Source organism: Poecilia formosa, unplaced genomic scaffold (assembly GCF_000485575.1).
Source record: "Poecilia formosa unplaced genomic scaffold, Poecilia_formosa-5.1.2 Scaffold4, whole genome shotgun sequence".
NCBI lineage: Eukaryota > Metazoa > Chordata > Actinopteri > Cyprinodontiformes > Poeciliidae > Poecilia > Poecilia formosa.
The window spans coordinates 5,049,776-5,060,350 of record NW_006799943.1 but is presented as its reverse complement, the minus strand read 5'-3'; the positions used below and the strand labels follow the sequence as shown (position 1 = coordinate 5,060,350).

Below are 10,575 nucleotides of genomic sequence, written 5' to 3'. Positions count from 1 at the left end.
TAAAACAGTGTTACTGTGAGAGGATGCGTGGCTGCCTACACACGGTGCAGCTATGGCAGGCAGCTGCCACTATCACTCATTGTCTGATGGAAACAGTGTGGTTACCGGGAGCTCAGCGTGTAGGTGGCAGAGGAGCTGGAAGATTAAAGGAAATCCAGGATTACCACCGGTGCCACTGCAGTACAAACACATGTAGTGACTTTCTATTTTAGGAGTGAACCTCTGCCTACAACTCCATGTCTAAATAGAAGGTTAAAGAAAAAAAATATTGTGCAGGGAATATTTATATAATGGTGAAATAAATAAATAAACCCCCCTTCAGCGAACGCGGCGGTACACAACGGCGTCAAAAGGAGGGTAAAAATGAGTTATTTGCGAAATTCTGCCATTTTCCTTGGAACGATAACACCGCTTTTCTCATTTTAGCCTGACGTTTAAATTAAAAGAAAAATATATATAAATGCTCACCTTTCTCTGTGAGAAATTGTTGTCCTCGGGGAATTCTGCGCGGCTCGTCTGCTCACTTGTTTTCACCAGAAGTGATTAAATCAGAGGTCCGCCATCCTTCACGGGAGCCGCTCATCTGCTCATCCACTTCAGCCGCGGAGCCAGACAGCAGAGCGCGCGCCCTCATCTGACACCGCCTCCAGTGAGCGGCAGTTCCACCGAGGCGCCGCCAGAGGGAGCTGTCGCCCGGAAAACACCGCTTTTAGCCTCAGTCAAAGCCCAAAACACACCAAATTGGACCCATATATCATCTCTTTAGTCCGTAGAATTCGATACACACACATATGGGAGAGTTGTTTTCTTTTCTTAAACGAGTAAATAAAACTTTTGGCGAGGCAGAACAGGTTTAAGTCCCTCCAGAGATTTTCTATAGGGTTTAAGTCCAAGCCCTGTCTGGATCACCTAATCACTTAAGGACATTCTCGGGCTGCTTCTACTGCCAATGCTTTGTTGTCTTAACGCGTGCTTCATGTCGCTGTCAGTTTGGAAGAAAAATCATCACTTTAGTCTGGGATCAAGAGCAGGTTTCCTCTCTGTATTTATTAGCTTTCTTCTGCAAATTTATTGAACAGTTCCTTTAACACAGACTCGTTTCCATTTTGGGCTAAATCAAATTTATAAATGGTCCTAAAATGCCTGTGTTGTGTCATAATGTATTGATAAAACATGTTAAACTGTTAAAAATACTAATTGATTCTTCAAATTAAATAATACTGAACATCTTTTCAGTCCCTCCAGAATTTCGCGATTGTTTTTGTGATTTTTTTTTTTTTTTTTTTTTTTTGCAAAGCGTTTGTGGTGCTAATTTGGAAACATTTGCGCTTATCTATGACTCTAATGCGACTTCTTATTATACCATGGATTCTAATCTGACATCAATTAAAGCTGAAGCAGCTGTTCAATACAAGTATGAAAGTTTTTGACAATTTTTGAGAAAAATCTGCAATAAACTCCCAATTACGTATTAGCACAAAAAAGTGCAGAGATTTGTTGACTTTGAGTGAATTTCCATGATAATCCACAAGAAACTGGAGGGACTGACTGATATAATTTGACAGTAAATGGATAAAAACTGCATTGATTTGATTGATAACATAAAGTTTAATGTTATCAATCAAATGTTTAGACTACAGAGGGCCGCATGAAAAGTTATGGCGGGCCAGATTTGGCCCACGGGCCTTCAGTTTGACACATATGCTTAAGCAGATAATCAATTAATACCTTTAGGTTGAATTAAGCACAATGGTGGCAGCATCATGTCGAGGGGATTATTTCTCTTACATATTAATGTCTCACAGCAACAGTAAATCTAAATCCTATTGGTTGGTATTACTGGATCTCAAAGAAGCATTTAATTTATTTAGTTAATTGTTTGCAATTGTGCGAAACTGATTTTTCTTTGCAGAATAACCATGTACGCCATTTGGCAGAATAGCAAACAAAGATCACAGTTTTATCCTCGGCCCACTTTTGTTTGATATTTGCAGGTTCCTTAGATTATAGAGTAGCGCAACATTTATTACCCTTCATATAATGATGCTACACAACTTTATTTTTGTCACCACAGGATCAAAGTTCATTACAGTGAGTCACTGCATGTATGTTCAGTGAGTGGATGAGTCAGAACGACTACTTACACAAAAGAAAACTTAATACAGAAAAGAAATAAATACATTTTGGAACCAACATTTATTTGGTTTCCTTGTGTGCTTAAAGTTTTCTGATATTCTTTGAATATATTTATTTATATGTTGTTTCCTTCTCTCTTTTAAGCTAGCCAGAGCTGGCACAAATACATAAGCAAACTAGCTAGCTGCTGCTTCAGAACAGCAGGCCAGCAGGGGGCGCCAATGTCTGAGGATTTGTTTACCTTCCAAAAAGCTCGAGGTCATGTGACAGTTTACTTACAACTGATAATGACTTAACAGGACCTCGCCTTTAAAATAAACAAAACCATATACATGATCAAAACTAACTATTTCACCTCCAAAAATTATGAGAACACGATCATGGGTTGGAAATTTTTAAATTATATTATGTATGAACGGTGATAAAAAGAAATGTAACCAAACTAAAACGCAGTTTATCAAAAAATAAAACAGCTGTTTTAATTTTTTCATTTGCAGCAACAGCGCCCCCAGCTGTAGGCTCCGGGTTACTGCCATTGCCATGTTATCAGCGGCTCTCAGACAGGTGTCGTGGAAAGGGCACAGGGTATTCTCCGTATATTATTCGCCACGCGGAAGTGCGAACGCAGCGCGTCTCCCTGCGGCTGAACGATAAGAAGCCGCCGGATCCTGATAAACACCAGAACACCTGCTGCTGCTGCTGCTGCTGCTGTTCCCTCCATGCCAACATGGCACCCAGAGATCCTCTGCTCGCCTCCCTCAAAGGTAAGCATCCACAGCAGCGGGCTCGTGATTGGTGTGACGTTATTTCATCAACATTTCAGCTTTACGTTGACTGTTTCGGGTTTTTCCTGTTTCTTGTAAACAAGAGCCTGTTCTTCCTGCCAATATAATAACCAACCCTCTGCAGCTACATCAACCTACTGAATGTTACCATTAATCACATTTCACATTATCCAATGTTATCCGTGTGTTTTAATCTCTAATGTGTGTGTGTGTGTGTGTGTGTGTGTGTGTGTGTGTGTGTCAGTGTGTGTCCTGAATATGCAGTCAGACGGAGGCGTAGTGACGGACTCCAGTCCTCACCTCCCCTCCTGCTGCGAGCTGCTGGAACTGGTCCTCAGAAAGGGGCTGCAGCGTGAGCATCTTACTCCATATTTAATCCTCCTCACATCGTTTCCTGTGAAGATGTTTGACCTCTAAATGTTTTTGAATGTTTCTCCTCAGAGCCAGTCCTCAGTCTGGTCCAGAGAGATTACTGGCAGTGCTTTGAGCAACTTCCTCATCAAGACACCTGTAGCAGGTAGAGGGAGCTGCTCATTTGCTCACAAGCTACTCTATGCAAAGTGTTACATATGAATAAATACAGTATAACCATAAGGGATGTAAAATGTATTAAATTATAGTCAATGATTCTTGATATATGGGACACATGTTTTTAATTTAAGAACGTGTTTACTTGGTATTTAATTACTCCTGTTCAGTTAATACAAAATAACAAATTTTGCACCACAACAAACAGTCGGATTTAGAAATGAAAATCTGTAGGCACCAGCTTGAAAAATTCTGCAGTTTTACAGACAAGTGCTTCTCAAAAAATATATATATATATTATTAAAAACACACACACAAAGTCCATCGGACGGAGCTGACGACGCATGAGGGAAGTGACAAAGAACTTGTAAGTGAAAAGAAAATACTGCACTTGTAATGATAACTCAGTTCAAATAAATACTGAAATGTGTAAATAATTTAGATTTCAACCAAAATAGAGGAGAAGAATATAAACAAAAAGACACAGACAAGAACCTTTTGGCAGTAGAAGTGTGCGATATTTTGGTATCAAACCGATACCAAGTATCACCAATTCCTGATAGCGATACTTTTTACTATCATCAAACATCTGACCTTTAGGTGTTTTAATGGGGTTTTTTTTTTCTTCCTTTCAGTTATTTTGTTCAAATCAGAATCTTTAGGGATCTACAAAATATTTTAATAACATGATTTCTGTGCATTTTTCCTGAATAAAACAGAATAAGTGCAAAAATTGTCATTTGAGAGCTAAATAGACAAATCAAATCTCTTTTTGAGACATTGAGTTGCAATGCAAAAATAAAGCTGAATTTCAAGATGGATTCTGAAACTGTAGCATCGATCTTACCATCCTAGCTCCGATCCGATACCGACTTGGTATTACCGATATTTTTTATCAACATCTTTTTTTTCAGGCTCTCTGCTCTTTCTCTGGCTGTTGAGCAGACCAGAGTTTGCAGGAAGCTCATCTCAGCCCAGGGCCGGGGCCGATACCTGCTGCGGCTGGCCCTCGGCCGCAAGACTCTGTCGCAGTTCTTCACCCACCTGCTGCACACGCCCAGAGTTCTGGAGGTCAGACACACTGCCAACACTTTGCTTTCACCGATCCGTTACTCCTCACTGACACGTCTATTCATCCTCTGATTACAGTGGTACAGTCCCACGTCATCAATCCTCAGGAACGAGGAATTTGTCGGTGAGACGTTTAGTAAATGGAGTGGCCTAGTCAAAGCTGAGGACATGTTTGTAACCATTTCAGTTTGAACTCTGCTTTTGTTTTTTGCTTTTTTGTCCCACAGAGCCGTTCATGTCGCTGCTGCTGGTGCTCTCTCACATGGAGTTCAAGCTGGACATGGAGGTTAGTGGAAAAACTACGATATGTAACGCGTTGATGCTCTCACTTCTTCCAGTATTTATTTATTTTCTTTTGCTTCTCTTTAAACAGAACTGTAGTTTTCTAGATGAGAGCTGGCTGCTACCGGTAAGAGCTCTGCAACAAAACTTTATTGAATAAAGTCTGGAAACTAGCGCTGTCTTTTCATTTCCTGTTTACTTTTCTGTATTTTGTCTCGTTAGAACTGCAAAATCACATATATTTAATTTATGTCATGTTTTAGACCAGGGGTCTGCAACTTTTACAATCCAAATAATCATTTTTGCCCTCAGTCCAGCTCAATGAGACTCGTTTAGAGCCGCAAATGTCACATGTCAGTTTGAACACCTAATGCAGAAAATGTATTCTTATTCTTAAATAAGCGATATTTTATTTTTGCAAAGGATGAACACATTTTCTTCGGTGGGATCTTAATTTTTTACAGAAAATACATTAAAGACACACAAGTTAAAGAACAAGAAAAGTTGAGTTAAAAACATGTTGCTGGTGCTTTTAGTGACATTCTGTTGTGGAAATTCGATACAATTATTACATGAAAAATACTGCTAAAACTTTTTTTAAAAATTAACTGGTTTGTTATTATTAATATGTTTTTTGACACTAGTGAACAATAAATATACAATAATGCACTATTATTTATTGGTCCTTTACATCTCATTAAATTCACTGAATTTGAGGTTACAATGTGGAAAATTTAGCAAAAGGTTTACAGAATCCAAAGTCAGGAATACATTGTGGGAAAACTGATGTAACGATAGGCAGAGGAACGTGACCGATTGTTTGTTTCTAGGTGTGTGACACCTATGAGGTCGTGCCCTGTCGGGAAGTTGGGATGGTTTTAAGGTTTGTGTCTTAACCCCGTACAAAGAAACAACAATGTACTCCGGTTGTGCAACGTCACCTCCATGTTTTCCCCCCCTCAGGTATCTAAGCGGGCGTGTCTTCATCCTGGACTTGGTGCCAGGCAGCCAGGCTCATGTTGACATGTTTGTCTCCTCTGGTGACATCATCGATGAGATCAACGGGACTTCCCTGAGAAACTGCAAAAACGGACAAGTGAGGAAATCGATGCCTTTCTTTTGTCCTCATTAGCTGCGGATAGAAAAGTGTCATCTGCATAAAGGCGAACCTAAACCTTTTATCTTGCGGTCTGACGCGTTCTGCCATTTCTTCTGGCTTCCAGGCAGGCGTTGTTCTGTCCCGTCTCAAAGGCTGCCCTCTGTCCATCCGTATTCTGCGATGCAGGGCCCAGGACGGAACGATATATCGTCCCCTCGTCAAAATCTTGAGGGCCCTGAGGACAGAGAACCCCAACGCGCAGCTTGGCCTCACACCCCAACAAAAGCAAGCCAATGTCGGTCAAAAGCCTCCCGGCGCCTCCCAGTGCCTGAAAGAGGGAAGGCAGGTGTTCACACGGCCTATCCAGAGCTCGTAGATTTGACCTCAACTGACTTAACTCGCCAATCTCTCGACAGAATCGTCTACATTGTGAAGTACTTGGGAAAAGCAAACATCGGAATGGTAATCTTTTCTGCTTGAAAATGCTTTTAACGTTTGCTAAAAGTGATGCAACTTCTGGTTTTCCCCGCTTTTAGTTTGGAGGAAAGGAAGTCTTGCAGCATGCAATTCCTCAGGTGTTGCATAAAAACCAACCAAGCAAGGTGAGAGATGACTCAAAAGCCTGCAGGCACATTGTAAAATATGCTGTTAAACTATGATGGCCTGAGTGTAACATATCCCTTAGGAGGTGCTCTTAGACCTAAAGGAAACACACTTGACATGTACGGACAGAAATAGTACGATGGTAAGAAGAAAATACCAGTGACATAACGATAAATTCCCCCCTACCATATGTTTATAGCATCCATGTCTCCTCAGAAGCTGTTTGAGCATCACTACCCAGAGGTTTCTTGCGTAGGGAGGTTTGCTCAGCCCGGATACACGATATTCGCCTTCTGTGTGGCGTAAGTACCGACACACCCAATACATCCAAGGCATCAGCACTTTTAAGTTGAGGTGAAATAGTCCCAGAAGGTTGTTTCTGTAATGCATTTTTTTTCCTTTCTTTCACAGAGATTCTTCAGAAACCCCTCGGTCCTCTGGGTTTTGTTGTTTTGTGCTCAAAGCTGGCAACATAAATGAGTGCGAGGATATAGTCTGCCGCATTGGTGAGGCCTGCTGCCGACACGGTCATCTACCGCTGCAACTCGAAAAGTGAGAGGTGTTGTAGGTAGAACAAAGGAGAAAATTCCCACCAAGAAACTCAGACAATTTGAAATCAATCCCCAAAAAATTCTAGAAAAACATTGTAAATTTTGAGTTTCACAAGTTGAAGATTTTCTAGAAAAGTCGAAAATGTTCAACTTTAGAAGCTCCGAAATTTCTAAGATTTTTCTAGAAAATCTCTGAAATTAATCTCAAAATTTGAGGGGTTTTTTCTATCAAATTTTGGACTTTTCAAAATTTGAAATTTTAATTTTTTGGCAGAAATTTACTCTTTTTTTTCTGTCTACAATTGCCCTAATATGCTGTCGCATTATACAGATTCATTACACGGAGATATTTGCTGTGTTTATGTAACTTTGATTGATATGGCTTGAAGCCTTGAAGCTAATTCTCAGAAAATTTAAATATTTGGCTAATAAGGATTTCCAAACCAGAAATGTAATGGGTTTCATAATTACTGAGTGCCAATAATTCCCCTCCAGATGGAAGACAATCTGTAAATCTTACTGGTAAAGAAACTGACTTCTGAAAGACTAATGTATCCAAATATGTTGACAAAAAGTTCAGTGGAAGAAAAAAGTGTTGAACAGTTCTCTCTATATATCAGTTTATATAGATATTGGCCTGAGACAAATGTCCAAACTGGTTTATCTGGAATATCTGTATGAAGTGATGTATACACTTTAGAGCAAGGGTGTTCAACCTTAAGGCAAAAATATTTAGAGGCCAGAACTAAAATTTGGCAAATTAATTTTTGCCCCTTTTTTTAAAGGGGTATTTAAAATGGACCCTGTGCTAAAAGGCATATTGTTTCCAAGTTATTGAAAACTGGCTCATACAAGTTTATTCTCCAGTTATAAACAGGATCTGGATCACTTTCAAACACTTGCTGCATTTAGTAAAGCTTAGCAAATTAAATTTTGGGTGGATCAAAGTTGACTAAGAAAATTCTCTGGATGTAGTGAAAACTTGCTTATATAAAACCCAAATACTTTGTGGTCTTAACATTTGCCATTGTAAGGGGAGGGGGAAGAAAAAAAAAGTCTACACCAAGCATCTAAAACCTGCTTGACAGGTTTTTATCAGTCCAAAGGATACAAACGGCCCACAGACCACTCTTTGGACACCCCTGCTTTATAGACTATTGACAAGATGTTATCAGCACTACGAGCTTAAGACCATTGTTGACCCAGGCTTCCATTACAAATCAGGTTTACCCATGTGCCATGTTGATCCAGCGTTTAGGTAAATCTCAACAGAGTGTTCCTGATCGCATTAGCAGGCTTTGCAATTTGTTCCAATTTTAGAAGCACCTTGACGTTAAAACCTTTTCCTTTCTGTGTTTTTACAGCTGCTGGGTTCAAGCATACCGAATGGTTTGTATAGCCACAGATCAACTCGCCCATGTAAATAAATTCAGTTTAAAATAAAGTGTTAGAACTGTGTTACCGTCTGCATATCACCACAAGACACGACTTTGTATTCATAAAGACCTTTAATAGAAAGACATGTGACAACATCTCATAAATAGTATTAAATGTAGCTGCCAAGATTTTTGTGTTTGAGATAAAAAGCGGCCCAGAAAAATCACGGGGTAGAGGGTCTGTGGTGCTTCCTCACACTGTCCAGAGGGTCAACTGGGACAGCCAACACTCTGACGCTGCGGCGAGAGGCACCCAGGATGACATGCTGGCATTTTATGATCAATAGCAACTAGGTAAAGAAATGCTGCTCCCGTTAGAGTGTGAAGTATTTGATTCTTGTCAAAAGATTTTAGACTGCTCCGTCAATAAAAGGAGCCCTCCCCAACATCATTACATTTAGCCTGACAACCCAAAAAAAAAAGAAAAAAAAGAAAAGGTAAAGTCATGTCCATGGTGCACTCGGGCTTGTGGAATGGTTGGTATGTTGCATCACTAAAAATACAAAAAATTCAAGAAGAACTTATATATATATATGTATATATATAAAAACCCAAGAAATAAAAATGTCCACAAAATGGATAAGTATGATAAATAGGACAATTTGTTACAACAAAGCAGGTGGGCGGCCCCTTAGGCCCGTTCTCCCCTTATCCTGCGAGCCAGCTGGATGTCCTTGGGCATGATGGTGACACGTTTAGCATGGATGGCGCACAGGTTGGTATCCTCAAAGAGACCCACCAGGTATGCCTCGCTTGCCTCCTATCAAAGGACAAAAGGAGGAGGGGGAAATGAAATAAACAATTGTACCATTTACAAGATTTCACATTAGTTTAGCAGTAAGTTTCTTACCTGGAGAGCTCCGATAGCTGCGCTCTGGAAACGAAGATCAGTCTTGAAGTCCTGGGCGATTTCCCTCACCAGGCGCTGGAAGGGCAGCTTGCGGATAAGCAGCTCCGTGGACTTCTGGTAGCGACGGATCTCCCTCAAAGCCACAGTGCCGGGCCTACAAAAAAAAAGAAAAAAAATAGAAAAACGATTTCAAAATTCCTTTAACTTGTTGCAACAACCGGTTAAGTAGGTTATACTAATGTAAACATATGACGTACCTGTAGCGATGTGGTTTCTTCACGCCTCCTGTGGAGGGGGCGCTCTTCCTTGCAGCCTTGGTAGCAAGCTGCTTCCTCGGCGCTTTACCTCCAGTGGACTTACGGGCGGTCTGCTTGGTACGAGCCATAGCGTATTACCTGAAAATTGCAATAGAAGCGCATTAGTTTAAAAAGCGGAATAATTTTTAAACCCAGACTAGACAGTCGGGGTGGGGGAAAAAGGGAAGCTATCGTGTTTGTAAACACAATGCTAAAACTAGCCTAGCTAACGCAGCTCCCCTCCCCCAACGCTGCGGCCATGGGAGGTGTCGGCCTACAACAGCCGACGTTCATAAAAACACGTTTACAAACACCGGTTATCCCGCTTCCCTTTCTGAGTGTAAATAAGGAATTATACGGCAGTTTAAACCAGTTACTCCGACGTTATACAAACACACCTAATGTCTGTTGGTAAACTAAAAACCTTAACAGATCAAAACAAATGGCGCCCGAAGCAGCGCGGATCTGCCTCGACCTCGCCATTTTCAGTTTCGTCCTGAAAAAACAAAAAACAACAGTGCCGAATCAATACAAGCGCCATTAGCTGAAGTATTCACATTTTAGACTGGTGTCCTGGCAAATTAAAGGAACGGCACTGGAAGCTGGTCTGTTTACCCCGTTTAGTTTTAAACCGCTATATGTAGATAAGTACCGAAAAACGTCACCATAAGAGCCTCCATTGTTCTATTTTTAGCGTCCTTTAACGGGTAGACATGTTAGGCCAACAACAGTAGACGATCACAGACCCTCAGAAAATTCAAAGCAAAGACCGATAATTTACGGTCAGATAAACGGTGGTATTACCTTTTAAGTTGAATGTGTAGTAAGAAGTTGTTGCGTCAGACGCGTCTCCGATGTTATACACCGCTGAAAACGACTATAGACGAGAGCGTGAACGAAGCCGTCTATTAATACTTCGACGTGACGTCATGTTTTTC

General features: G+C 40.7%; 3 protein-coding genes across 7 annotated transcripts in view; 1 reads left to right on the top strand and 2 right to left on the bottom strand.

Annotated features, from left to right (window-relative positions):
• The window catches only part of LOC103144139 (butyrophilin subfamily 1 member A1), a 7,158-nt gene extending 6,519 nt beyond the window's left edge, over nucleotides 1-639 (bottom strand). Inside the window, exon 1 of one of the 2 annotated variants that reach the window (XM_016676086.1) lies at nucleotides 469-639. The gene's annotated coding sequence lies outside the window, so the exon portion shown is untranslated. The remainder of the gene's footprint in view (nucleotides 1-468) is intronic. The other variant, XM_007560975.2, reaches the window with a different exon arrangement.
• Nucleotides 640-2,647: 2,008 nt separating this feature from the next.
• Nucleotides 2,648-9,000, top strand: LOC103144147 (uncharacterized). Of its 3 annotated transcripts, XM_007560996.2 has the most exons (16): nucleotides 2,651-2,900; nucleotides 3,166-3,273; nucleotides 3,363-3,438; nucleotides 4,364-4,520; nucleotides 4,599-4,644; nucleotides 4,748-4,806; nucleotides 4,894-4,929; nucleotides 5,633-5,685; nucleotides 5,766-5,898; nucleotides 6,026-6,243; nucleotides 6,318-6,363; nucleotides 6,438-6,503; nucleotides 6,587-6,646; nucleotides 6,721-6,806; nucleotides 6,916-7,010; nucleotides 8,420-9,000. In XM_007560996.2, exons 1-16 carry the CDS (start codon nucleotides 2,864-2,866, stop codon nucleotides 8,452-8,454), a joined length of 1,311 nt encoding a protein of 436 aa, XP_007561058.2. In that variant the 5' UTR covers nucleotides 2,651-2,863; the 3' UTR covers nucleotides 8,455-9,000. The 3 variants fall into 3 exon arrangements, with proteins under 3 accessions (XP_016531525.1, XP_016531524.1, XP_007561058.2); XM_016676039.1 differs by having other exon boundaries at nucleotides 2,648-2,900; nucleotides 6,088-6,363; nucleotides 6,724-6,806; XM_016676038.1 differs by having other exon boundaries at nucleotides 2,649-2,900; nucleotides 6,088-6,363.
• On the bottom strand, nucleotides 8,548-10,565 carry LOC103144155 (histone H3.3). Of its 2 annotated transcripts, none has more exons than XM_007561008.2 (4): nucleotides 10,442-10,565; nucleotides 9,599-9,736; nucleotides 9,342-9,495; nucleotides 8,548-9,251 (listed from the first exon to the last, which is right to left on the bottom strand). In XM_007561008.2, the coding sequence occupies exons 2-4, from the start codon at nucleotides 9,724-9,726 to the stop codon at nucleotides 9,123-9,125; spliced, it is 411 nt and encodes a 136-aa protein (XP_007561070.1). In that variant the 5' UTR covers nucleotides 9,727-9,736; nucleotides 10,442-10,565; the 3' UTR covers nucleotides 8,548-9,122. The 2 variants fall into 2 exon arrangements, with proteins under 2 accessions (XP_007561070.1, XP_016531535.1); XM_016676049.1 differs by lacking the exon at nucleotides 10,442-10,565 and adding an exon at nucleotides 10,195-10,219.
• Between the last annotated feature and the right edge of the window lie 10 nt (nucleotides 10,566-10,575).

Excerpts from the sequence above, each read along its gene's own strand:
- LOC103144147 (XM_016676038.1), top strand. The coding sequence starts at position 2,864 with ATGGCACCCAGAGATCCTCTGCTCGCCTCCCTCAAAG. Across the intron at positions 4,930-5,632 it reads ATGAGAGCTGGCTGCTACCG|GTGTGTGACACCTATGAGGT; the intron begins GTAAGAGCTCTG and ends GTTTGTTTCTAG. Across the intron at positions 5,899-6,087 it reads GAAACTGCAAAAACGGACAA|GGCCCAGGACGGAACGATAT; the intron begins GTGAGGAAATCG and ends TCTGCGATGCAG.
- LOC103144155 (XM_007561008.2), bottom strand. The coding sequence starts at position 9,726 with ATGGCTCGTACCAAGCAGACCGCCCGTAAGTCCACTGGAGGTAAAGCG. Across the intron at positions 9,496-9,598 it reads AAGAAACCACATCGCTACAG|GCCCGGCACTGTGGCTTTGA; the intron begins GTACGTCATATG and ends TTTTTTTTGTAG. Across the intron at positions 9,252-9,341 it reads CAGCTATCGGAGCTCTCCAG|GAGGCAAGCGAGGCATACCT; the intron begins GTAAGAAACTTA and ends GTCCTTTGATAG.